General features: G+C 37.5%; 1 protein-coding gene across 6 annotated transcripts in view; it reads left to right on the top strand.

Annotated features, from left to right (window-relative positions):
* Positions 1-27,087, top strand: part of lima1a (LIM domain and actin binding 1a) — a 131,718-nt gene that overhangs the window by 67,279 nt on the left and 37,352 nt on the right. For 5 of the 6 annotated variants that reach the window (XM_028798552.2, XM_051925054.1, XM_028798551.2 and 2 more), the window contains exons 2-3: positions 10,182-10,316; positions 19,922-19,967. In XM_028798552.2, the coding sequence (XP_028654385.1) occupies positions 10,195-10,316; positions 19,922-19,967 (168 nt within the window). In that variant the 5' untranslated portion in view covers positions 10,182-10,194. Of the gene's footprint in view, positions 1-3,903; positions 3,966-10,181; positions 10,317-19,921; positions 19,968-27,087 lie in introns of all 6 variants that reach the window. The other variant, XM_028798550.2, reaches the window with a different exon arrangement.

Genomic DNA, 27,087 nt, shown 5'->3' with positions numbered 1-27,087 from the left:
TATTCTGTTAAGTATAGGAGATTAGACTGCGATGAAAGATCCGGCAACTCTGCTCTTGTATTTTGACAGGTAAAACCCGCCGCAAGCAAATGTTTGGGACAGTAAATCAAAAGACGTTAAGGAAATTAAATATTAAGAGGGAAACGGCAGTTTTGAAATGTGTTCTTTTTTAATTTCTACGTTATCAAGAAAATTTGCAGTGTATTGATTGATTTTTGTTAATTACATTGGATAAGGGTGTGTGCCAAATTAAACTGAAACAGTGGGCAAAAGTTCCGACTTCTGACTTGATTTCAATATTGTCACAGTGGAAATTTGCCATTTCACAGCTCTAGGAGATTGGGTTCAAATTCCAGTCCAGCCCCCCACCCCTGCAAGAGGGGAAGTTTAACTGTTTATTCTGCTTTTTTTTAGGAGGTCCTTTATATTTCCTTCCACAACTCAAAGTCACAAATAGGTTAACGTGCCCTGTCCAGGGTTCATTTTAGTCTTGGCACCTGAAGGTTGCAGTCATGGGCCAAAGCTTCCAGCAATCTGAAAATTCGATGAGGCAATTTCAAATAAACCACCTCCATAGTGAACGAAAATCTCAAGATGCTTTACCAGTTAAGAAGTTTAACAATTGTTTAAATGGTATGTAGTTTAATTTGGATCACAGACAGTTTAAGTGACGTAAGCAAGAGTCATATATTAAGTCACAGATTAGGACTGAACAGTCTTGGTATTGAAATAGAGTTCAACTTAATCACTAGAGGGTACTACCAGGATGGATACACTTTGTTTGTATAGAGCTTTCAATGGCATATCATTGTAAGTTGCTTTACAAACCAACAGTATTAAACCAGTACAGTTCTAAGCTTGTAAAGGATTTAATACTTTTACAGGTGGGGGGATATGCAATTTTGAAAGAATCTTTGCTCTGTGGATATCTTGATTAATATATTGTTAATTGATAATTGTTTTGTTATGGTAGGCTTTATAGATCTTCACTTGTGGGTAATCAACTTTTGTAACCTGGCCTGCTACACTTTTTCAGAGCAGTCCCTAAATTGATGTTACTTGATTATGTTGACATCAGTTGTAAGTTGCTTTGGCATCTGCTCAGCAAATAAATGTAAATGTAATGCGAGAACCAATCAAACACTAAGAAACATGGTGGACTTTGTTTTTAAAATTTTTATGGCAGTAGAATGGTGATATATTGAGGCTCTGGTCTTTAGCATTGATATAGGCAGTGAGTTTCATAGACTGGGATCCAGAGATTCAGTTGTGAGGCTTTTGTAAACAAACGTAAACTGACATTAAACATCCATACTGTTTTAAGAGGTTTAACCTGGGGCCTAGACTGTTTGTCAGTGGTGCTATTAAAAGCTTTGAAGTTTAATAATTCAGTATCACAAAGTTTGAAGTCTGACCACTGCACAACATTTGTTTCTCAAAAGTTTTTAAAAAATATTTGCAATGGCAAATATGACAAAACTCATTTCAGAATAAAGAGTGGATGCGTAAACATGTTCACAATGCCTGTAACAAAATGGCCTCCTTTATAGTAATGTAATCCACACCCTGTATTGTTATGGGTTGATCCTGAGCACTTTTAAATCCTTGCAAAAACATCTTCCCGCTCGTCCATACCACTATGGCAAAGATGGTTGTGATAAACATGAAAGGTGAAGTAAAAAGTTGGGACAACAAGTGCATTGCCCTATGTGTATTTTCCTGTTGGTGGCAGTTTTCTTTTTTTTTTTTTTTTTTTTTTTAAATACACCCCACCCCTCCTTTTGCTGTTAGCTGTGCTGTACTTGAGCCTGATGTCATTTAGGAGGGTCTTAGTGATCATTTGAATCAATTTGTGGTGGTATTCTAGCAATTTATATTACACATCGTGGTGCTGCTTTTATGGTGAGCACAGAGGAATGGGATCATTTTCTCACAGTTATGAATTTCACCTATATTGAGATTTAAAAACATAATAATAAAACGTTTCCCTCAACATCCTTATTGTAAATGTCTTACTTTATTTGTATGTATAAAGTATTTTATTTTTCTGTAGAACATACTCTGTTGTTGCTGTTAGTAATGAATATTTCCTGATGCTGCAGTTAAACATGAATAAAATTATTAATTAACTCCTTTATTAAAAGGAGTTTAACCCTTTTTCATATTTTCCTTTGGGCTTTCTAAGGCTTTGTCCTGATTTATTTTCTTTACTATAGTATGAAAGCTTCCGTCTGTTTTTATTCTCCTGCTGAGTCGTTCATCTCATTTGTATGTGTGTGTATGTGCAGCAAAATAGACAGATTGAATTATTTATACAAACTTTACAAACGTTGCAAATCAGACTGTTCTAGTATACGATGAATCGGCCATACAGCAACTGTGAGTAAATAAGCAGAAGACAATGCACAGCAAGGTTAGTATGCAATCACTATATGTTGAGTAGGTAGGTGATGAGTTTTGATTCTGGGAAGCAGCACTTGGTATTTAATACAATATCTTACAGATTTTTGACTGAGGGTTTTACTAGTGTATGAATGCAGGAATGCTTTTGCTAGGAGGAAGGCAAGGATATAGTGAATATGGATGCCTTTCTAACATGTTATCTAAAGCAGGTTTTTTGTGTACTTAGATCAACTCAAGAGTTCTGTACACATGTATAAATACAGTTTTAAAATGTTAAATGTGTGTCTACATATAGGGTGTGTGTGAAATATGAAGTATAAAAAGTAACATCCAGTAAAATGCATCAGGCTGTATGTTCAGGCATGACTATAATTACCTCGTTGGTCCAGTGTCCTGGGCTTAAATCTCATTCTGTCTAGTGTCAATGTGAAGTGTACACATTCTCTTCTTTTCTCCTTGGGCTTTTTTCTCCGAGTACATTTCATTAGAACAATTTTAAGAACGGCCTGTTCAGCCCAACAAAGCTCACCAATCCCGTTTACCTAGTTTCTTCAAAATTGCATTGAACAGAATTTTGAAAGTCCCTAAAGACATAATTTCTAATACACTACTAATTTATTCTGTGAATTTATGGTTCTGTAAGTGAAGTATATCTTTGTAATGTTTATGCAAAAGATATCCTCAAGTTTCCATTTGTGATTGTGAACTCATTTTAATAGCCGGTATCCACTTTACTAATTCTCTTCATAATTTTACAACTTCGAACACTACACTTCTTTATCTCTACATGTGATTAGTCCCATATTCCTCAACACAAGCTGGTTAGTTATTTGGTATTTGAACTTGGCCCTGCATGAGTGTGCGTGTAGATGTGTGTAATTGTGGCCTCCAAGATGGCTTAGCTCCCAATTAATGGCTGTTTTCTGCCTTTCATCCACCATTGCCATAACAGGCACCATCAGACTCAAACTGGTATTTAAAAAAAAAAAAAAAAAAAAAAAAAAGTTTCAAATCTCTTTAATCCAGTTCAAGATTAAGATCCCTAATATTGTTGATGTAAGCAAATTCTAACATTTATTTTTCTAAGGGTGATAGTTGGGGTGGATCTACAGTAACCTTTAGAACACATAGCAAAGAGCTACCTCATCCAAATTTATAGTCTGTGTAAAATGTAGTGTTTTATCCTTTACCCTTTGAGCTTGCTATTCCGTACCTACCATGCTTTTGCAGACTGTTTTACCAGCTCTTGCTGTCAGTCTATTTCAGTCTTCTTTCAGTTTTTGGAGATGTCATCCAGGGTATCAGAGTTCTGTAGGGCAATGATGAAAAAATCTGACAAATCTGTATAAATCCAAAATGGACTGATTTATGAGCATGGTGAATCTTGGGAGTTCACAGATGTGTTCAGTGATGCGACGCCTGTTAAATCGGTAAGGAAGAGATATGGCCACAAATGTCACATTAGAAGCCGCTGTTGTGATGTTTTTTTTTTTTTCTTAGCCTCCATGTGATTGAGCAACTTCCACAAGTTTACTGTGAAATACAAGTCAACAACTATACAGGTGAGTGACATAGCTTGTCCAATGAAGCTGGGCTGTCAATCAGAAGGAGATATATGCAGAATTCTCTTCTGCTGAAGATTGTGGGTAATCCGCTGATGGGCCTGCATGTAGAACTGGTGGATTTTTGTGATGTGGCAGGGTTATTTCTTAAATTAAAAAACACAGAGCAGAATAAGTGGTATGAATGACTTTGTAGATTTAGGTTATATGCCTTGCTAGTTTTATAGTAGTTCTGAAAACCTTTCCAATGCTAATGGCAAGATGCATTCTGTTCTCCACATCTATGTTCACATTCATGGGGGAGAAAGCTCTGCCAAGTTAGCTAGCTTCTAGAGTTGCAAGTCCAGGTTTGCCCACAAGGGAGTGTGAGGTTGGTAAATAGGTTCTGACATTAAAGAGAATAGTTGGAAAAATAAGGGGATAGTGCATTCAAGATGCAGACTAGAAATTTCTCAAAATGGTTGTGAGAATCTGAAAATGAGTTTTGTATTTTAAGATGAGTTCCTAACCACTTTTAAAGAATTTCTGGAATGAGGACTAGACAGCTTGACAATTGGCTACGAAAATTGGCTTCATGATCTCAACAATCGCCTCTTGTTTAGAAAATGCCTTTTATAGTCTAGCTCATTTTTACTTGTTTTGACATGTTGTACTGTTTATCAAATATTTGAATAATATTGCATTGCACTTTTCTTGCTGCTTTGAATTGTATGCTTTTCAAGGAACCCTGTGATGGCGTACTCTGTTTAAATATATTGCATATAATAGATTGATAATGTACAGTACTTGCCTCAGCTTGAGTAGTAAAGCAAACCTGAGACATTTAGGAGAAATTGAACTTTTTAATATTCAAATGCTGAGAGATCTAACAGTAGTTTAGATATTTCTTGTATCTCAGGTTTTAGAAAGTGGCTGCAGGGAAAACATGTCCTCAGGACAGAATGTCAAAAGTGCTAAGAGAAGACAGATGAAGAAAATAGGGTGCAAGATTAAGACAGATAACAGGTAGATGTTTACTTTGGATTTGGTCCTGAATAAGAAGTAGTATAATAAACAGAAAAACTTTCACTTTACTATTTGGCTTATTCAAAACCTGCTGAGTTATTTAATTTTTTCACTGTCCTGTTCACATATGATTTGAATAGTATTTTTTTCCTTTTTGTTTCACACATGGCAGACGAAATAGGTGAACTGAACTAAATGAGGTGCAGTCTGGGAGGATAAACCTCTTAACATGTTCGAGTAGTCTGAGTTATTAAAATTGATCAACATTCTATAGATGAAGATAATAAATGAAGACAAAGTGTACATTCTAGAATATATAAGTGGTGTGGTAACTTTATGTTGGCACTGTAATCTCAAGTGTAGCGGCAACTGCTTACAGAGAATTTTACTGCAAAGATGATGGGGTATTTTGATACGTGCTTATTGCAGCATATCTCTGTATTATTAAAACATGTTTTTCTTTGAATATTAGTTTTCCACTGTAGGGACCTTTTCACTTGCTTGTTTATCCTGATCTTTGCAACTCTGAGGCCTTGCTGTTGATGCCTTGTGTATGGTCAGTTTTGCCAGCTCCTCTAAGTAGCACTGTGTCTTAATTTATTGTGAATATTCTTCTGAATAGTGTCTTCTCTGCTTTTAATTTGTGTGTTTAATGTACTGCACTCTACAAGCATTTTGTATCTCTCCTATATCCTGAAGTATATTTGGCTCCTCTTGACTGCTTTTCTTACTTATATCATCCCACATTTTACTGGATCTCTATCTTGGAAGCATCAACTTGTCCTTCCTGTGGAGGCACGTTGCACTAATGCATACTATCACCTGTGGGTTCAGTCCTGTTGGAGAGGGGCCAGGTATTCAACTAAGCAGTAGGTCTTCCTTGTTCACCTGGTACCTTTTGTCTGCATCACTATTTCATTGGCTAACTATTATCCAGGCATATCTGTGATGAATTGCTGACTCTTAAATGCTTTGTCTAAAGGAAATTGAAAACTGCACTACAGCTTTTGGCTTGTTGCAGTATCTAAGGTATATTGACTGGATCAGGACATCACTGTATTTGGGCTGGTCTTTATTTAGCATAGTTTAATCATAAAGCACTCCATCCTGCTCAGGATGATAAACATGACCATAGATGTATTGAACCTTTGAAATACTGGTTTAAAATCTGAATATTGATCTTTGCACAGCAAACTTTTCCAGATACCCGTTTTCTTAATACTTGTGTGGTTCATGGTTTATAATGACCTGCTACTTGAATCCCTGCCTTGTTTTTTTTTACATTAGGACTCTCTAGTAAATATTATTCTCTGAATTCATCATAGTGTGTAATTTTGGTATGCTTAAGTGAAACATGGCAGAAACCTTGACTAATCCAGTAATGTCTACTTTTTTTCAGCTTGTGGCTCATGTCACAGCAGGGTCTTGCTGTAATTATCAAATCTGACCTGAGCATGTGTTGAATACCTATTAATTGTAGTTTGAATATCAAGCCTTGAAACTGATAAGAAATCCTTGTTCAAAATCGACATGGGTGAATTTACACACTTAATTTTAAGTGTAGTTTCCCACACAGTATTTTCGATTTTGTTTGTAATGATTTCTGTATTTACATGGACATTTCTACCTGTAGTCTCATTACTAAATTTCTATACCTATTAATTTTTCAGTTCAGTCATGATTATGTATCATACTTGGTCTTGCAAATCTGTCTTGTTTGCTGACCATGCAATGCTTTTTACAGTCTTCTTTTTTTGTTTAACTGCATGTGTTTAAATTTTTTAAAGAAACCTTAAGTATCTGTCCCTCCAACCTTGCTGCTTCCATTTCGGATTGACTACTTTTATTCCACACTGCATTTTCATTAACAGATGTTGTTGCGAACAGTAACTTAGTTAACTGTATTTGGTTCCATGGTATAAATTTGCTCTATGATCTGTGAAATCACCTGTCCAATACCTGGCTTGGAAGACCACAGTGAAAAACTGGTCTGTTGCTGTGATCACCAGCCCTGTGGAAACTGATAATAAATTTGTTTCCTAAACCAATGTTAAAAGTCCCATCTTTCTATATTATTTTCACCTTTACATTCCAATAAATCCTGAGTGTGTTGGGGTATCTAAACTTAACTAGTTAAATTTAGTCTTAGGGTACAGCACATTTGTGAAACTACTACTTTGTATAATATTTCAAATCTGGTGACTCTGGGCAAATAGGATCTAATAGAATGAAAAACCTTAATTCTATATTCACATCACAAGCAACTCTGGCACCCCTGGAGGCATAACTTTAAGGGTTTATTTATTTGCCTTTTGAATATTCTACAGTAAATTCATTGAGCACTTTAGAACAACCTCAATATAATAATGTGTGTATTCAAATTTCTCATTTAATACACTTTTTAAAAAGTGGAAATCTATAGTCTTTTATAGTAATTTATGGAAATTCATAATTTCCACCTCTGGGCCTTAAGCTAAATATAGTATTAATAAGAGCCCAATCACCATTTTATATCCAGAGTTTTCACACCTATGAAAAGATTACATTTTGTTGGTCCAGCATAGTTAAAATTTTTCCAGCTTGGGCATAATACGTTTTGTGAAAACAGGTTATCCACTTTTGTTCTGGCTATTAAAAACCTATTACACAGGCTTTGGAAAACTGGCAAGCCTGAAGAATTTATGCAGAATGTGCTTCATAAACATGTTTGAAAGTTTAAAATTAACTCTGTTCAATTGGTTTCCCCTCCACTTTCTGGTATGCTGGAAAAGCTGCTTGAGGACTTAGACCTATTACTGTGTGAAACTTTAAACGAAAGGTCAGTTGTATGTGGAAGATAAACATTCACATTGTGTGGCTTAGCATGTCAGGTGATCACCTTCATGTGCATGCGCGCGCGCACACACACACACACACAGCTAATTGTTTCATGACATGGACTGACCCTCTAGTTTGACTTTCTTTCAATCTGAGTAACTGCTTAGACTTTCCATAGAGAATTTGTACATATCTTAAGTGATTGGTGTTTGTTCTGAAATCAAAATATTGAGAGAGACTCTTCTTTATTATAATCCCTTTCCTCCCTAGCATTAGCCTTGTGTGAAGTCTATTGAAAGCAATAACATTCCATACACAACTCAAGTTTTACAAGAAAGAGGGGAAAAATAAAGGTTTGAAACAAATCAACCTCCACCCCTGTGGGAGATGTAATGTTAAACCATGATGGAGCATATGGACTGTTGGTTTACTTAGCCACAGTCAGATTTGTTCATACAAGTTTGTTTCATCTGAGCAAAATTTCTTCTGATTCTGTGAAGAAACATTAAGGAGAGCTCATGACTTAAGTAAGCAGTTCACAAAGGCATCACTCGGACTAATGTGACACTGAAAGGGCTTGAGCAGACTAATGATGATGGAGAAAAATTGATAACCACTATTCAGAATGAATTTTCATTCTTCCTCTTCTGAGCCCCATCTAACATCCATATAGAAAGCAGATACAAGATGTCAAAACTGTTTAGCCAATGTATGAATTATGTTTTCTCGAGAGCTGTAAGTAAACACTTTTGTTATATATTAAAAAAAAAAAAAAAAAAAAAAAAAAAAAAAAAAAGCATCCTAATCATTCTATTAGATCCAACTCCCAAACACCCTTAGAGCTCACTTAAAATGTAAATGCTTACAGAAAAGTGCAGTTGGTCTCCCCCCCCCCCTCCCCCCCCCAGATTAAATCCGAAGTTTAAGTTTCATTCTTTTGCTATTATTATGATGCTTTTCTTTGGATATGAATCATGATTTGATTTCTCAAACATGCTTTTCCAGTTTAGGGTAGCAATGACCTACTGCCTATTTTACCCTCCTTTGCAAATGGCCCTGATCTTAGCCCTGAATGGAGTACTATTTTAAATCACAAAGCACAGTTGGACAAGGGTAAAGCTGTTTAGCAAGTGGGAGGAAAACACTGTATAGAGGAGCAAAATCCACACAGACTGTGCCTAGGCATTGACTTGCACCTGAAAGTCTGGAGCTGTGTGCCAGGAACACTATTTACACTAATATATTAACCATGTTGAATCTGTGACTTCTGCTTAAGTTTTTACTTAAACTTCAAATTTACTGCACTGCTTATAACTCCTCATGTGACAAAGACACAGCACAATTGTCTATGTGCTCATCTAGTAATTATTTTCAAAAATCTTCTATATGTGTGTATGTATGTACTGTACGTATGTGTATGTCAGTGTGTTGTGTGTATGTATGTTCAGGCGTCACTTCCGAATGGCTGGAGCAATTTTCTGGTACACATGTTTCTCATTGGTCTACTAAAAATACTACGGTGAAATCAACCCTAACCCACCCCCTTCTGGATAGGGTGGGGGGTTGTGCGGTCTTGTATGCATGTTATCTTCCAGTTGACACTCTGAACGACCACCAGAGGGCGAACTGGAAGTGTCTGCAGCATTCTTTGTTTGAGCACCACCGAACCCCTGTTGCTTTTGAAATTAGAGTTGGCCTGCTCCGAGCATCAACTAGATGATAACTTACATACAAGACTGTAAGACAAGCACATTAGTGAGTCTTCATTGTTTGTTAATTAATTTTTATTTTTAAAGTTTTTGTTTTTTTTTTTTCTTTTTTTTTTTCTTTTTTTTTTCCTCCCGGGCAACGCTGGGTATTTCAGCTAGTACTTGAATAAGGGAACAAAATCTTTAGAGTGAGATCTAAAAAACAAATACATTTTTGTAGATTTATTTGTTACATCCCTTAAAGCAATTCACATTTTTTATACTTGTGAAATGAAGGTGATAGTATGGGTGTGTTAACTTTGTCAATATAAACGTGGGATGTCATTGGCAAAAATGTCTATTTATGTAGCTGGGCATTTCTTCATAGCTTTCTAAAGACCGGGGTGTGCTAGTGGTAGTTGGTTCGCCATTAATCAGCAACCACGCCTAGAGCCTGACTGAACTACAACAGAGATTTTTAAATGTGTGCTAGCTTCTCATGTGTTTCTCTCTGTCACTCTCTGAAGTTACCTTTTACCTCTTACCACTTTTTTTAAACTGTCCAATACAACCTAAAGACAATGGTTTGAAACCATTTAATGCCATTTATACCAGAATAGCCATACTGGGAAATCCTTTCATTAAATGTTGAGAAATCCTTTCATTAAATGTAGATGCAAGCAACCTTGTTTTTAATTTATTTCAGGCTTGATTCAAGTATGGCAGCATCTCCCTTTAGTCGGAGGCAGTGGGCCTCTCATTCTCTGCGCATCACCGCAAAGGAGCTTTCCCTCGTCAGCAGTCGGGGCAAAGCAACAGCCATTGCAGAACGCTTCTCCAAGTGAGTATGATATGCTTATAGTTTTAGTCTGGGTATGAGTAATTCTGTTGGGAAGTGTTTTGGGTTCAGTGAAGACTTTCCTTATTTGTTTTGTTTGATACTATCTACTTTAGTGGGTCCATAACTCTATTCATTGGGAATATTTGGCTTTTTTTTTTTTTTTTTTTTTGTGATGAATCCATTTTATTTCTTCTGGAGAGTTTGGTTGGGGGTCACACTGAATAAGTGGGTTAGGAAAATGGATAGATGTGTGAATGAAAGTCCAATTGAAAGATTTTGTATAAAAAGATGCAAGTTATCCATTTATCCTTTTTTGTCCTTTCAACAGTTTGTTCATTCTTTAGTTAGTACTGTTACTGGAATTTCCATCAAAATAACAAATCTTGATTTTAGTGTTAAAAAGCAAGATGACAATTATGGACAAAAATGATTATGGAAGCAAAAAAAGCAAGTGCAGTAGTCCAACAAAATGCAAAACCTTATTCACTTTGCTTTCCTTGATCATATAGAAAAATTATATTCTATATAAAATATTTTTTTTTGGATGGCATAGTACACAGTCCACTGTTGTGGTGAGCATGACAAGGTTACTCAGAAAAGATATAGTTGGCCCAGATTTCAGCAGTAATATTGAGTAGCAAGGAAGACATTGCCACATTTTTCTCATTTTGGCAAGTACATCAATAGTGGGCACCACTTTTGAATGAATGTGTGGGAAAGGTGTTGCCTTTTGCTTGAGTTATCAGTAAACTTTAAAACTGTTTAACTGTGATTTATGACACTGTACTGGGTGCTGGGGTGTTAGCTACAGACTTGTCAATGTCAATTTATTAATATAGCACATTTTAAAACCACAAAATAATGCTGTGGCCAAAGTGCTTTACAATAATAGAATAAAAAAGAAAAACAAAACAATTAACATAAAACAAATAGAAATAAAATATATGAACATAAAATAAAATACATAATAAATAGAAGTAAAGTTATATAATCACAAAGAGGAAACCATCAGTATTACTGAAGGTCACTGAATGCAAGTGAATAGAAATGAGTCTTTAATCTTGTTTTGAACAGTTCAATTGTAGATTACCTCCTCATAAAAAGGAGTCAAGAGTTCCACAGGCGAGGCGCAGCAGCTGCAAAAGCCCTGTCCCACTTGGTTTTACACTGGGTACGAGGGACAACAAGAGACAACTGACCAGAAGATCTAAGCACTCTAGATGGCTGATGTAAAACACACAGTTCAGATAAATAGGCAGGAGCAAGCCCATGTAAAGATTTAAAAACTAGCAGCAAGATTTTAAAATCAATTAGACAACTGACAGGCAGCTAGTGTAAAGAAGCTAAAATAGGAGAAACAGAGTCATACTTTCTTGCCCCAACCAGAAAGCGAGCGGTAGCATTTTGGACCAACTGTAACCTGTGTATCAGGGATTTGTTAATCCCAAAACACAGCAAGTTGCAGTAATTGAGGCAAGAAAAAATAAACTCATGAGTAGGTATCTCAAGATCCCTAGAAGATAAAAAAGGCTTTATCTTACCTAATAGACGAAGTTGGAAAAAGCAACTCTTGACTACAGAATTTACTTGTTTCTCAAAAGAGAGGTTACTATCAAAGGTAACACCAAGATTGCGGACTTGAGGTTTGGAAAAGACAGAGAAAGAGCTGAGAATTCCAACACCAATTTGGGCTTTAGCTGATGGACCCACTATAAGCACCTCCGTTTTATTTTGATTTAGATCAAGAAAATTATTAGCCATCCAGAATCTTAGTTCAGACACAGTTGTGGAGTTGATTTGTTGTAGAGTTGCAGACAGGAATATAAACCGGAGTATCATCAGCATAGCAGTGAAAAGAAATGTTAAATTTCCTAAAAATCGCTCCAATAGTGGTGAAGGTATATAGAGAATAAAATAGGACCCAAAATGGATCCCTGAGGAACACCATATTTAAGAGGAGCAGTAGATGAAGAAGAGGAATTAAGTCACTGAAAAGTGTCTACCAGTTAAATATGACCTGAACCAGTTAAGAGCAGCCCCTTTAAGCCCAACAAGATGTTCAAGCCACAACAGCAATATGTCGTGGTCAATAGTGTCAAAGGCAGCGGACAGGTTAAGGAGGAGAAAGACTGCCGCGTCACCCGAGTCAGTAATAAGAGAGATGTCGTTGAACACTTTAAGGAGTGCCGTTTCAACACTATGATAACGCCTAAAGCCAGATTGGTAGATCTCAAATTATTGGAGTTAAGGTGATCAACCAATTGATTATAAATAATTCTTTCTAGAATTTTAGCCAGAAATGGCAATGGGGAAATTGGACAAAAATTGGCTAAAACTCCAGGATCTAAGTCTGCCTTTTTTAGACGGGGACAGACTGCAGCATGTTTTTTTTTTAAAAAAAAAAAAAAAAAAGGGCACAACCCCCAAACTAATAGAATCATTGATAATGGCTAGTAAGGGTGGGCTCAGACTTCTATAGCTAACTTAATTTTGTCTCTTGGAGGTAACCGATCCATTTATCATTCATCTTTTGGCTGGGAGTACTTTGCTGTGCACTTTGTCATTGCTTTAAACTCTAGCATTTAAACATTATGGTGAATTATATGAGCAGACAAGTAATTCCTGTCGTGAGGATAAAGCGTATTTTAGGGTAGTGTCTTTTGGGAACTGCTTAGAGTACATGGGCCTGTCAAATGAAGAGGTTCCTTTGTTTAACTCTTAATGGAGGTATTGTCAAGATTTGGAACTGTACCAAAGATTTTCCAGAAAGTGTTTAGGGGCAAAAAAAACTCCTCTCTAGATACAACATTGGGACTTAAACCTTATAGATACCAATTCAGTTCCCACATCTGCGCCTCTGTTTGAACCGAAGTGAGTCTGTAAACCTGCCTCTGCTTTACATGAAAAATGCCTGTAAAACAGATGTAACTTAACATTAAAAGTAAGCTTCCATGAATAAAGGCCTTGGCCTAGTACTGTATATATTATTTAATATCCACTTACAGAAAGACTGTCAACAGATGGTTTGCTCCCCATGTTAAACAGTAACAGATATTATAGCTTTTGATGCCATGCCACCAGATTCTAACATTTACTCTAACCCCGACTCCCCCTCACCAGTGTCACGCTGCCAACTTGCAGTGTCTACTTGACCTGATCTGTAGCCAAGATTCCGAGGTGGAAAGCACCTGCAGTACCAATTCTTTGTGCAATTTCCTGTTACTGACTTTTCTGCAGGTCAGTTATTTTTATTATCTGAAACATTTATTTTCACAGTTCAGTCCTGGAGTGCCTTTTTTTTTTTTTTTTTTTTTTTTTTTTCCTCCCTTCTTTTAAATCCCAGACATCCATTAAACATCAATGGGTAAGTCTTGTTTCTGATTTGATCTAATTGTTTAATTAGCTCACATTTGTCTGCTCCTGCTTCAAAAACAAACTAGTATATTCAAAAATAGTCTTTTGCTGTAGGTTTAAGTTTCACTCTTTTACTATATTTTTTCATTCACCATAATTATACTGAAGTACTGACAGTTTATGATGGACCATGCAGACACAGGCAAATGCTAAAGTGAAAGTATCTACTTCAGTGTAAAAGTGACTTTTGTGCTGAAGTATGGCCAGCTTGCCACAATCCACTCTCTCCAGCATGAATCCTTGGAGCCCCCTGACTTCTGTTTCTGAGACCACTCTACTCTGTCCAATTATACAGAGCCTCCTTTACACTCACACAAGTACTTTTGCTTCTACTTCCAGCTTTTGTCATACACTCAGGGAGGCAACATCTCATGCAGCCTGCTCCTCCTGGTATCAGTCCACTAGGTAATTGCAGCGCCCCTTTTAAAAACATGAATGCCATTGATTGCCCAGACCATGGACATTGCTCCATAGAAAGTTGTGGAAACAACTGCATCTAAGTATAATTTAGACTTTTACAAGAGATTGCATATATGTGGTTCTATAAACTGTACACTTAGCCTTTATGTTACATGCTTGTATGTTGTTTCTCCTTATATTACTCAAGTCATGTGTTTTTATATAATAGTTTTTAAAATAACTTAAAGTTGACCTAAAGTCCTTTACAGCAATAAAACAAACCTCAGATAAGAGAGTAAAAACGTAATTCCTTGGTCATAAAAGAATGACCAAAGTAACACACAACTAAGATGATGGTTAACAACCGTGAAAATACACATACATTTATAGAATAAAATAAGAGTTAAACTAGACTGCCAATGCAAACTAAAAGTGAATAAAAGTGAAATTTTAAATAACTTAATCAATCGTGGGAGATGGTCTTATTGAAAGTTGCAGGCTGTTCTATAGTCAGTAACCCACAGCAGTGAAACCATGGTCACCCCTCCTGAATGAGTAGGGACGGAGGAAATCAGGAAGATAGGCTGGAGCTATAGGTTTAGAGCCATGCAAGGCTCTAAACACAAACAATAAAATCTTAATGAAGATTCTGCTACTTGCTGCTTCTATACACTAATTCAAAGATTTTCTGCTAAACAAGCATAGTGGGAAATTACAGTAGTATATACAGTGTGTTTCTTCTTGCCAGTCCTAAGACTGGATAAATGGAGAGGGTTAAGTCAGGAAGGGCATCCGGTGTAAAATTTGGCCAAATCAATTTGCAGACAACAATTTTGGATGATCTGCTGTGGCAACACCTAACAGGAGCAGCCAAAAGAAGATGGTGATACAAGATGGAACAGCTTTTACAGGTAACTAAAAATGGGTCAATTTTAGTGATGACCCTAAGCTGGAAAAAGCTACTTTTGACCACAGCATTTAATGGTTTATCGAATTTGGAAACCAGTTTTGTTTGTAATGTCATGCATAGCAAAGAGGCCATTTACTAGTTTAGTGCATTTTTCAAAGGCACAGCATGCTTTTGTTCCATCCTTGTTGGTGCTCTGTCTCGCTCAGTTTTGTTGGTGCGTCCTATATCCCAACTGTTTAACTTACTATTGTTTTACTCAAGAGTAAAGTTGAATGTATTTATTTTGAGTTCCACATAGGCAGAATATTGAATGTGCAAAGGCGACACAGTACATTGCATAAAGCGTAGCAGTTACATGTCAATACACACAATGATAATAAAAATAACAGACTTTGGTAGAACAGCGAATAAATTACATCATTGGGATGTGGTATTATTTTTAAATTGTTGTATGGATGGAAAGCCAAGTGCACTGTAAAAAGCAAAAATGGCAATGACACTGCTATTTCAACAGTTAATTGATCCATTGTAGTAATATCAGTATTGGTAAAATTGCTTTAGTATCTTGAAATGGTTAAATAATACAAGAAAATCCAGAGAGCAAAAACCTATTTGACCCTTTTTTGTTAATGAATACAGAATACCTTGGAAATAATACAGTGTTTAGATAGATTTTGGTTTGAGTTAACTGCATGCAAAATGAAGAATCTCTGTCAAACAATGGAGAAGCAAAAATAACTTAAATTGGTTGCTTTTTATGTGTGTGGTTAGTTTGAAGAAATTTTGAGGTAAATTGGTAGCAGTTTGGTTTATAATTGAGCTTTATTGTTGACTTCCTTGGGTGGGGACAAGTATTTTGTTGGGTTCTTGCATCCAATTCTACCAGGATTTTTCTAGCTACCTGTGTTCCTGACAGATTCACTAATGTGAAGTTGGATGGATGGATGGATGGATGGATGGATGAATGAATATAATCAACATCCGGCGCCGCCATGAGTGGCAGCCTTTTCAGCAGCTCCGTGTATGACTGTATATGTATGTGTACTTTTCTACTTTTATTTTTCTATTTTTATTTATTGATCACTCCTACCACTTTATTTTATGTGGATTCCTTCCCTGGACACACTTACTTTTACAACGTGGGCATGGATTTTAACACGCCGAGACTCGCCTATTCAAGTACTCAACTTCGGGCGCTGAGAACAAATGCCAGTGCCGGTGTGGTTCCATATTTACCCGACGAGGTAAGAAGGCGATATCGTGGCAGCAGAGCCGGCACTAAGCTAAAAAAGAAGCGGCTTGCGAGAAAGTGGCGTTTCAAGCCTTCGGTGCCTTCTGTGATTCTGGGGAATGTAAACTCAATCTCAAATAAGATCGACAAACTGGCTGCGCTGGTGAAAAATGTAAGGACCTACAGAGAATGCAGTTTGTTGTGTTTTTGCGAAACCTGGCTAAATAACACCATCCCAGATGCCAACGTGGAGCTACCCGGGTTTAGCACAGTTAGAGCGGACAGAGATGCAAGTACCTGTGGTAAGCACAAAGGAGGAGGACTCGCTCTCTATGTTAATACACGGTGGTGTCACTCTGGACATGTTAACGTCAAAATCTCCACTTGCTGCAGGGATATCGAACTGTTGGCCGTAAGTTTACGTCCCTACTATTTGCCCAGAGAGTTTGGACATGTCATTGTTGTTATTGTATACATTCCTCCTCGGGCAGACGTGGAGTCAGCGAGTGACATCATCCATTCCGCTGTTGCTAAGTTACAAACGCAGCACCCTGAGGCGCTTGTGCTAATCGCTGGAGACTTTAACCATGTGACGCTGGACAAAACATTACCTGCATTCTCCCAGTATGTGCACTGTAACACCCGGGGAAATAAGACTATTGATTTACTTTATGCAAACGTTAAAGATGCATACAGCGCCACCCCGCTGCCTGCGCTTGGGAAAGCAGATCATAACCTGGTTCTGCTTCAGCCTCACTATAAACCAAAAGTGAGAGTCCTACCTGTAACCACACGATCATTCAGGAAGTGGACTCCGGAGGCTGAGAATACTCTGAGAGAATGTTTTGGAACTACAGACTGGGATATCCTGCAGGGATCTCATAGTGAGAACATTGAGGAAGTTGATGTAGTCAGTAGTGCAGTCAACAACTTCTGTATGGACATTGTAGTTCCAGTAAGAACTGTACGCTGCTATGCTAACAACAAGCCATGGATTACAAGTGACATCAAGGGCCTTTTGAATCAGAAGAAAAGGGCTTTTAAAGACGGTGATCAGCATGAGCTCAAGCGCGTGCAGAAGGAACTCCAAGTCCAACTCAGGGCGGCGAAGGAGCAGTACAGGAGAAAGCTGGAGCAGAAGTTGCAGAATAACAGCATGAAGGAAGTGTGGGATGGGATGAATATCATCACTGGCTGCAGCTCGAAGCGGGGTACCACCATTGAGAGAGACGTGAAGAGAGCAAACCAAATGAACAATTTTTTTAACAGGTTTGACCACCCTAACCCACTCTCACTCTTACCTCGGAGTACTGCACCCTCCACACATCCTTCTGCTGATACCAGCATAGGAAAGACATCCCCACCCATAATTACAACAGCGCAAGTGAGCAGAGAGCTGAGGAGACTTCGTGCCAGCAAAGCAGCGGGTCCAGATGGAGTATCGCCACGACTGCTGAAGGTCTGTGCATCGGAGCTGGGGGGGTCCTCTACAGCGCATCTTCAACCTGAGCCTGGAACAGGGGAGAGTCCCGAGGCGCTGGAAAACATCTTGCATCACCCCAGTCCCAAAGGTATCACGTCCTAGTGAGCTGAATGACTTTCGGCCTGTTGCTCTGACATCACATGTGATGAAGACCATGGAGAGGCTGCTGCTTCACCACCTTAGGCCACAGGTTCAACACGCCCTTGACCCTCTGCAGTTTGCATATCAGGAGAAGGTGGGAGCGGAAGATGCCATCATCTAGATGCTACACCGATCCCTCTCTCACTTGGACAGAGGAAGTGGTGCTGTAAGAATTATGTTTCTAGACTTCTCTAGCGCCTTCAACACAATCCAACCTCTGCTCCTTAGGGACAAGCTGACAGAGATGGGATTAGATTCATACCTAGTGGCATGGATCATGGACTATCTTAAAGACAGACCTCAGTATGTGCGTCTTGGGAACTGCACGTCTGACATTGTGGTCAGCAACACAGGAGCGCCACAAGGGACTGTACTTTCTCCGGTCCTGTTCAGCCTATATACATCGGACTTCCAATACAACTCGGAGTCCTGCCATGTGCAAAAGTTCGCTGATGACACTGCTATCGTGGGCTGTATCAGGAATGGGCTGGAGGAGGAGTATAGGGACCTAATCAATGACTTTGTTAAATGGTCCGACTCAAACCACCTACACCTGAACACCAGCAAAACCAAGGAGCTGGTGGTGGATTTTAGGAGGCCCAGACCCCTCATAGACCCAGTGATCATCAAAGGTGACTGTGTGCAGATGGTGCAGACCTATAAATATCTGGGAGTGCAGCTGGATGATAAATTAGACTGGACTGCCAATACTGATGCGCTGTGCAAGAAAGGACAAAGCCGGTTATACTTCCTTAGAAGGCTGGCTTCCTTCAACATCTGCAATAAGATGCTGCAGATGTTCTATCAAACAGTTGTGGCGAGCGCCCTCTTCTACACAGTGGTGTGCTGGGGAGGCAGCATTAAGAGGAAAGACGCCTCACGCCTGGACAAACTGGTGAGGAAGGCAGGCTCTATTGTTGGCATGGAGCTGGACAGTTTAACATCTGTGGCAGAGCAAAGGGCGCTCAGCAGGCTCCTATCAATTATGGAGAATCCACTGCATCCACTAAATAATGTCATCTCCAGACAGAAGAGCAGCTTCAGTGACAGACTGCTGTCACTGTCCTGCTCCACAGACAGATTGAGGAGATCGTTCCTCCCCCAAACTATGTGACTCTTTAATTCCACCAGGGGGGGTAAACGTTAATATTTAACATTATACATAGTTATTGTCTGTTTTTTTTTCACCTGTATTATTATCATTCGTTAATTTAATATTATTTATTGTATCAGTATGCTGCTGCTGAAGAATGTGAATTTCCCATTGGGATTAATAAAGTATCTATCTATCTATCTAATCTCTTGTTTAGTACTCATAGTAGTATCATTATCAATTGTTGGTAAGGTGGGGAGAAAAAAAATTGCAACAAATGCACAGCATGCGGACTAATAATCTGATCCTAACATAAAGAAATTTATGGCAAATGCACTTGTATTCAAGATTAATTTTCTTAAGTTATGCCTAGAACTGCTGCCCAATAGTTTTCACACACGGATGCATAATCGGAAATATTTAGGAACTCATAAAAATTATGCTTAGATAATACAGCACTGCTGAATGAAATGATAAAATGATTTTCTTGGTTTATTTGAGGTTTTTTGAAGGGGGTGGGGTGGGTGGGGAGATGCTTTAAAATTGGTTTAACACATGGACTTTTCTGGTATACATGTTGGCTATCTGAAACAGTGGTGCACCAGTGATCTGTGAATGTAATCTATCAAATCAAATCAAATCACATTGTTATTAAAGTCTGAATGAATCATTTATCAGATCATATCATACACCATAAAAGATACTATGAGGCATTTTATTACTGATGACAAATATCATTCAAATAAGGCTATGAAGTTGCCAGATAATGCACCACTAATGAAGTGGTGTTCTTTGTCCAGCAGATGGAGCTGATGTTGAAACCGGAATAAAAATGGATTACTTTTGATGATCTAAAACTTGCAAGATTACCCTATGACTATGTATTTAAAGATACTTGTGTTAACAGATATTTTGTGTTTTGTGTGTTAAACAGATATCAAAAGGCAGCTGAAGAAGCTAGTGGTGATAAAAAGAAGTCTGTAAGTCTGTTATTACTTTGTGCAGCTTAATTTTTCTGTTTTTTTTTTTCTTTTTTCATGTGGAACATTACAAAAATTTTAGTAGTGTTTTAAGACTGATACTGAATTTTAAGATGATGGGCTTGCATTGATGAGTTTAATACTGCACATTCAAATGTTTTGTTGGAGTGGCTAATGTCGTAAGATTAAGAATAGAATCTCAAAATTAATACTGTTAAAATTTGAAAATCTGTGTGTGGTTATGGAGACAAGGGAATTATGTATAAATTTCAGTTGAATATTATAATTGACTAAACTTCATGAACAGATACCAAGAGTGAATGCTTTCAGCTGAATTAGCATCACATAGGTAGTAGTTCCTACGCAGGTGAGCACATTGAAAGAGGACTTTTGATGATTCCTCTTGTCACAGTAGTTTAGAAGGGTCAAACCATAAGTGCAGGAACTCCTACTTTTCAGTGCTAACAGAGTGACACTTAACTAGTAGCATAGTCTGAGCAACTAATCGGTTCAGTATAGTTGTGCCAATGCACAGTAACACCTTCAATCCACCTTAATAAAATGACAAGTGTCTGTATCTGTGTGTCTGCCTGGTTGCTGTGTTTGGTTTATTCCATTTAGTATGGATTCATAAAAGCTGTGTTAATGTTTGTGATTTGCCATCTGTTGGAATGAAACTTGCATTGCATTTTATTACTACATGCATTAGAAAATAAGTTCCAATAGATGGTGTACGGCAAACCTTAATGTTTATTACTTGGATTTCTACCTTTCTTATATGAGTAGCACAGCAATTTATTCATATATTGAAACGTCATGCACAGCAATTTATTCATATATTGAAACGTCATTTTATTTATGTCTCATTAGTATCAGTAAAATTTGCAAAATGAGTGTTATGTAAACTGTAATTCCCCTAAACAAAAAAAATCCATAACTGCAACAAAGAAACCTGAATCACACTATTCGCTAAATATTTATGCAGCTGTTTGAGCAATATACCTACTTGCCTTCCAGTGAGCTAATAAAGCAAAGCACCTAGGAAATAGGAAGAAGGCAGGCCCTTCAATATTCCAACAGAGCAGAATGTTGAAATTAAGGCCCATTTACAAGTAGGAGGGATCACATATACCCAAAAACAAAGCATACCCAGTGGAAAATACTGCTTGTTTACAGACAGCTGTGCTTGTTTTAAGAGTTTGTGTGGTTATTTATTTAGTGAAGTGGAATTTTTATTTATGTTCACTTAAAGTATATAAAATTTTAGAAGCAGATCTGTTGGGTTTCTCCACCCACTGTACAAGCTATGAGATGTTACTTTAGTTACTGAGCTGTGACTGACCACAGTATTTTGGAAATTTTTATTTGAATTCATTAATCTTGGGAATATATACATATGTGGAATATAAGTTATCAAAGCTTATTTGTGAAAAGATAGTACAAAGTTCAAATGTTTTGGGTTATATTTTTATAGAAATGTTATCTTTAGACGCTAGGGTTCATGTCCTATGTATTCATCTTGCTTATCCAGTCGCTGTTACAAAATTGGCATGTGTGTGTGTTCACCCTGCAATGGACTGGCACCCTGTCAAGGTATTGTTCATGCCTTTTTCCCAATGATTGCTAGGTTAGCATCCAGTTTCCCAATGATGCTGCCCTGGATGACTGAGTTTGGTAAATGGATGGATAGATGATGAGGATTTTTTTATGATGCAAAATAAATTCTAATTGACCATCCACTATAATTTTCCAGGACTACAGTATATCAAATTAATGAATTTCAATTGTTTAAAAGTCACTGTTTCAGATCACCAGATTAACGGGAACAGTTACATTTGTGACATGGGTCTAGTCAACTAGTGCCTAAGATGTTGCAATGTATGGCACATGAATTCAGTCCACACCACTGACTAGGGTTACAGATCAGTCCACATCAGACTAGGGTTACAGTTTGTTTATTTTAATGTGTACAGAGGAACCTCTCATTATGTAGGCCTGAGCGAGTTACTTGACCCTCTAGACTACTGGCCATAGAAACTGTTGCACTGTCCACTTGTTATATGTGAGGTGTTTTGTTTAAGTGCTTGTTGGTCTACAAAATCTCACACTAAAGACAATAATAAACTAGCCAGTGTACATTGCAAAAAGCAGTTTGTCTCTTAAAGCCAGAGCCTGAAAAAAAAACATATACTGTTGAATTTCTTTGTACGTAATGAAGTTTTAATGAAATCTGGAGAACTTTTCATTGTGGAATTCAGAAATGTTATAAAACTTATGTAGACCTTATTAATTTGAAGCAGAAGTGTCCTTCGAAAATTGTATCAAGTAGAATGAAATGTGTGCAAGTTGGTATCAACAGTCCCTTTATACACTTTAAAATTTCAAGTTGGGGTGCAAATTCAGTTTTTAACACTTGAGGGTTAAATTTTCATAAATATGGGTGTAAATGGTGGTTAGGAAAATTCACTTTTTTTTATGTCTGCTTTGAGGTGTGAGAGAACCTATTAGAAACGGTCCTCTTCCTCCCAACTTAGTTGTTCTGATTGTTTCAGAAGCCCATCTAGGAATGTCATGCCAGAACTGCACTAATGGATTTCTTGGGTGCTTATTTTAGTATTCAATCATGGTTTCACAGTTTCATTCATACTAAATGAATTCCTTCTGAGCACTTTACAAAGCAGTTGACTATATGCCCACTCTCTCCCGCATTCTACGCAAGCCAGCCACCTCACTTCCAGTGCTGATATGAACACGGACTAGCTATGGCATTTTTCACCCGGTCACTTCAAGATGTTCCCAGACTTATGTTTAACAACATAACTTGTATTCATACAACTTGTATTCAAACATTGTACCAAACGTCAAGAACAAAAAAGGAGTAGGTCTTCAAATTCTATATTTCAAGCTACATCTGCAATTACGAAGGTAAGATGTGGAGGTATTAAAGTTGTCTGTGCTATGAACTTATATGGGACAAATATGCAATTACATTAGGCTTATTTAAGAAAACAGAATTTCAATAATTACTCGTTACACTATATTCAGGGACATGTGAATATACTGTATATATAAGTTTAATACATAATATGAGTCTGATGAACATCTTACTTTGCAAAAAAAAAAAAAATGTCTGAGCTAGCAAAACGGGGAATGCCAAACTGCGGCTTCATTTTAAGGGTCTCAAATTTGTCTCCTCAGCTTGAGGATCACCTCTCTGAGAGACTCTGTTTTCATGTTATCTTCCTCCTTGCCTGCAGTGTCATCTATTTTTTTTTTTTTTTTTTTTTTTTTCTCCCCCCTTCTCTTCTCCCAAACCCCAGAAAATTGTTCCACTCAAACATGGGAACTGTTCCCTTCTTCAACAGTTGCCACCCTGTCTTGGACCCCGGCTTGCAAAAAAAAAAATTTTTTTTTTTTTTTTTAAAATGCCAGCTACTCACTCTGGTATGGGGGACTATAACCATAAAGCTCTCTCTGGATAGCGATTGATTCATTTAGATTTGGTTTCTGCGTCGGAGGGAATTGTATGAAAACTTAGTACCTTGTTGTACTTCATGGAAGTTGGACATAAAGATACACAACAGTGTAGAGCTATCTTTCTGCTGAAACCTCGTTTTCTCGGACATTCTTGTGACTAAACAAGTGTTGTATGGACCAATGCGGTGACTGATCTAGCTGAGATTTCACTGGAAGTACATCAGACTGAATAGGCTATATGCACACGGTTGTGCCGAAGTATAAAAGTGAAATGAATGTGTAAAATACTTTGACTGGAGTATCATCTAGACAAAGCATTGTGTGTGTGGATTTTTTTTTTTTTGGGGTGGGTTTATAGGTACACGTTCATATCCTGATAAAATCTGTTTTTAGAACTTGTAATTTGGCTAAGGGGACAGCAGTGGTAGCATTATTAACACTGTTCAAGGACTGGAGAACAAGCCATTTACGGAAGTGATTTGGGGATATGAGGAGAATCGTGATGACCAATGTAATGGGATGGAGCCTCTAAGCATTGTATTTTACCCCAACCCCCAAAGATCTCTCCTCAATGCCATGGGAAATGAGTAACACCACTGTATGCCACATTATGTACACTAAACTTTAGACCCACAACACCCCCCACCTTTAAAAATGACTATATTTATCTTGCCTGTTCATCATCCTACACTGAGTTAGATCATATAATCACTCCAACTCCTTCATCCCTCCCACCATCACAAGGTAGAAAACCTTTTATGATCAAACTACTACCCATGCAGCCTCCCTGTCTTACCTGTACTTCCTTTATTCAATTGGCTGGAAATTAGGCCTAAATCCCTCTTTAACACCTAATCCGATTTAATTCCTTCCAGCTTTGTAACTGTTAGCTGTTGCCTGTTTCACCAGCATTTTATTCCTAAAGACCAAGGTCTGGCTGAGTGATCTAATGCAGCATCACAAGGTAGGATTCTGGGGTGCTTAGAGAATGGACAAGGGAACTGGGGTCTCTGAGAAATAATAAGATTGGTGAGTTTACTGTTAGTGTGGGTTGAGGCTAGAAGCTGGACGCTGATAGTTAAGAGTGGCAATAGGTGTTAATGTGTGTCTTTTTGAAAACTCCTTACACCTTTAAACTATAGGATTATTTCAGCTGTGATGGAAAGAGAAGAGAACTACATCAAACATGTAATTGCACTTCATTTTAGTTTTATATGTTTGAAGGCCAGATGTCAACTTATTGACCTTGGAATGTTTATGGAATATAGATAAGGTACTTAAGTGACAGTGAAGGAGTTGACTATAGAGGCTGAAGGATGTATCAGAGTTAACTGCAGTAGAGAGCCCTTCGATGTGTGTTTTGTGTAGAAATATTTTTTTTTTAAGCTGGATTAATGGCAAAGTCCTTCTCCTTAAATCGCCTTCCTATTCTGGAGCGATCATAGAGCAGCTTGGTGTGAGTCACCAACCTGGGATTTGCTCTGTCAAATATAAGAAATCATGTTTCCAGGACACCTTGACTTCTTCTAAAAGCATCCAATAATCTGTAACAGCTCAGTTTACTGTGATTGCAAAGCAGTTGACCTGTTGGTTATTGGAGCTACTGATGCTTATTATGGGGCCTTTGATAGCTGATGGTTTTTATTTAAGCTGTTGAACTGATTAAATGCACACCTGAACAGGTGTTCAAATGAACCTGTGTGTGTGTGTGTGTGTGTGTGTTTGTGTTTGCATTGTCAAAAAATCCTCAAAAGCTGATCATCTATTTTTGTTAATCACAGCATATAATGGAGTTTTAGAGCTTTTGCATTAGACTCTTTGCTTCTGTGTCATCTGTATGTGATTAATCTCTCATTTTAACCTCTATTCAGATTGAAAGTCTATTAGTATCTTGCTGTTAGGGGTGGGCGGTATGACCAAAATTCTATATCACGGTATTTTTCTAAATTATCCTGGTTTCATGGTATTCGACGGTATTTTTTTCCCCATGCATGAGTGGATGTTAACCACATTTTCCACTGCAATTACTGGCTAAGAACAACCTATTCCACTGTCAAGAGTATTGTACATTGTACAAAAAAAAAAACATTTTAATGTGCACACAAGTATTAATACAGTTTTGCATTGCCCCATAAAGTGATAGTTTTCAAGGGGGTGGCACTAATGGAGAAGGTATCACATTGCATGACAGATGCAGTCAAAATATAGAACCTTTTTATTGAACAAATTTTGCAAAAACTATAATTTTGACAACATATTTTCAACCATACAAAGAGGCATTTAGACTTAGTAAAATATCCAGAAGTGCTTGTCAAAAATTGTATTGCACCGAATATGTCTTAGAAAAGGAATAAATAGTAAATATTTTTTGTAAACCAACTACACTTTCTGTTAATGTAACAATCTCTGTCCACTGACACGTTAAAGTGACTTTTTAAAACAACTTTATCATCATTAAACTGCATAATATTTAAACTAATAAATAATAACAATAAAATAAATAATAGTATTATTACTGATAGTTGCACTATTACTTCAAGACTTCAAGCCCAGGTGCATTACACAGTATTCACCAAATTAAAATAAAATACAAGAAGTGCAACTTGGTGATTGACATCTTTACCAGCTGAACCATCATTTAGGCAAACTGCATTAGTATGGACCTTGCTTCAAGCTAAGCTATACTGGGAAGAAAAAAACAAACTATATGTCGAGAACAAAGTCAACATTTCCACTTTCTTCTCGCCATTTATGTCGAGATTAAAGTTGACATTTCCACTTTATTCTCATAGTTTACTTCATAATTAAAGTAGAATGTCGTAAACTAAACTTCTTCCTAAAATCAATGTTTAATCAATTACTTAATTTACCCCGTCATAAATTAATGCAGCACATTAAATGCTTTGTGTTACGTTCCCCGACCCAGTGGTTAATCACTACGCTTCTTAAACTGACTTCCTCCACACTAAGAGAAGACAGCGATCACCATACAGAATCCATTCACTTCATGATATTCCTGCTTTCTGAAAATTTAGAATGCTAAGATAAATACTTGATCATTTTCATGATGAAATGCATTAAAGCAGGTATTACACATGCACGGTAGTGAGGCGGTAGTGCTGCTCTCTCGCAGTAAGGGGTCCCCAGGTGTATGTTCAGTGTAGAGAACTTCATGGCAGGTGTGACGAGGCTCCAAAAAACTGGATGTATGAATAGCTATCCCACAGGTTTAACTTAAATATTGTGTAAATGTTGGGTTTGTGATCTGCTGGTCAGAGACACGAACACAGAATTCAATGCATGTTCTTCTGAGCGGGCTATCTTTATTGCATGCATGCTGTCTCTATCTGACGTAGGCTACCAAAACCCCAGTTTCTATCCTTCCTTTTTCTTTCACCACGTAACCAATCGCCACACGATAAACGTCTTTGTGAAATTAAAACTAGTTATAAACTTAGCCCACGGAGTGTTCAAAACTTTAAAAATATCTTCGTTATACATGTTTAATTATGCCATCCATTCAGAGTTGCGCCCATCTCTGAACGAATCACTTAACACAAAGCATTTAATGTGCTATATAACTTATGACGGGGTTTGAGAAAATCTAGTAAATTAAATATTCATTTTATGATGGTTTAGTTTA

This window comes from Erpetoichthys calabaricus, chromosome 3 (assembly GCF_900747795.2).
Source record: "Erpetoichthys calabaricus chromosome 3, fErpCal1.3, whole genome shotgun sequence".
Lineage (NCBI taxonomy): Eukaryota > Metazoa > Chordata > Cladistia > Polypteriformes > Polypteridae > Erpetoichthys > Erpetoichthys calabaricus.
The sequence above is the reverse complement of the archived record's forward strand: the minus strand, read 5'-3'. Positions and strand labels throughout refer to the sequence as shown.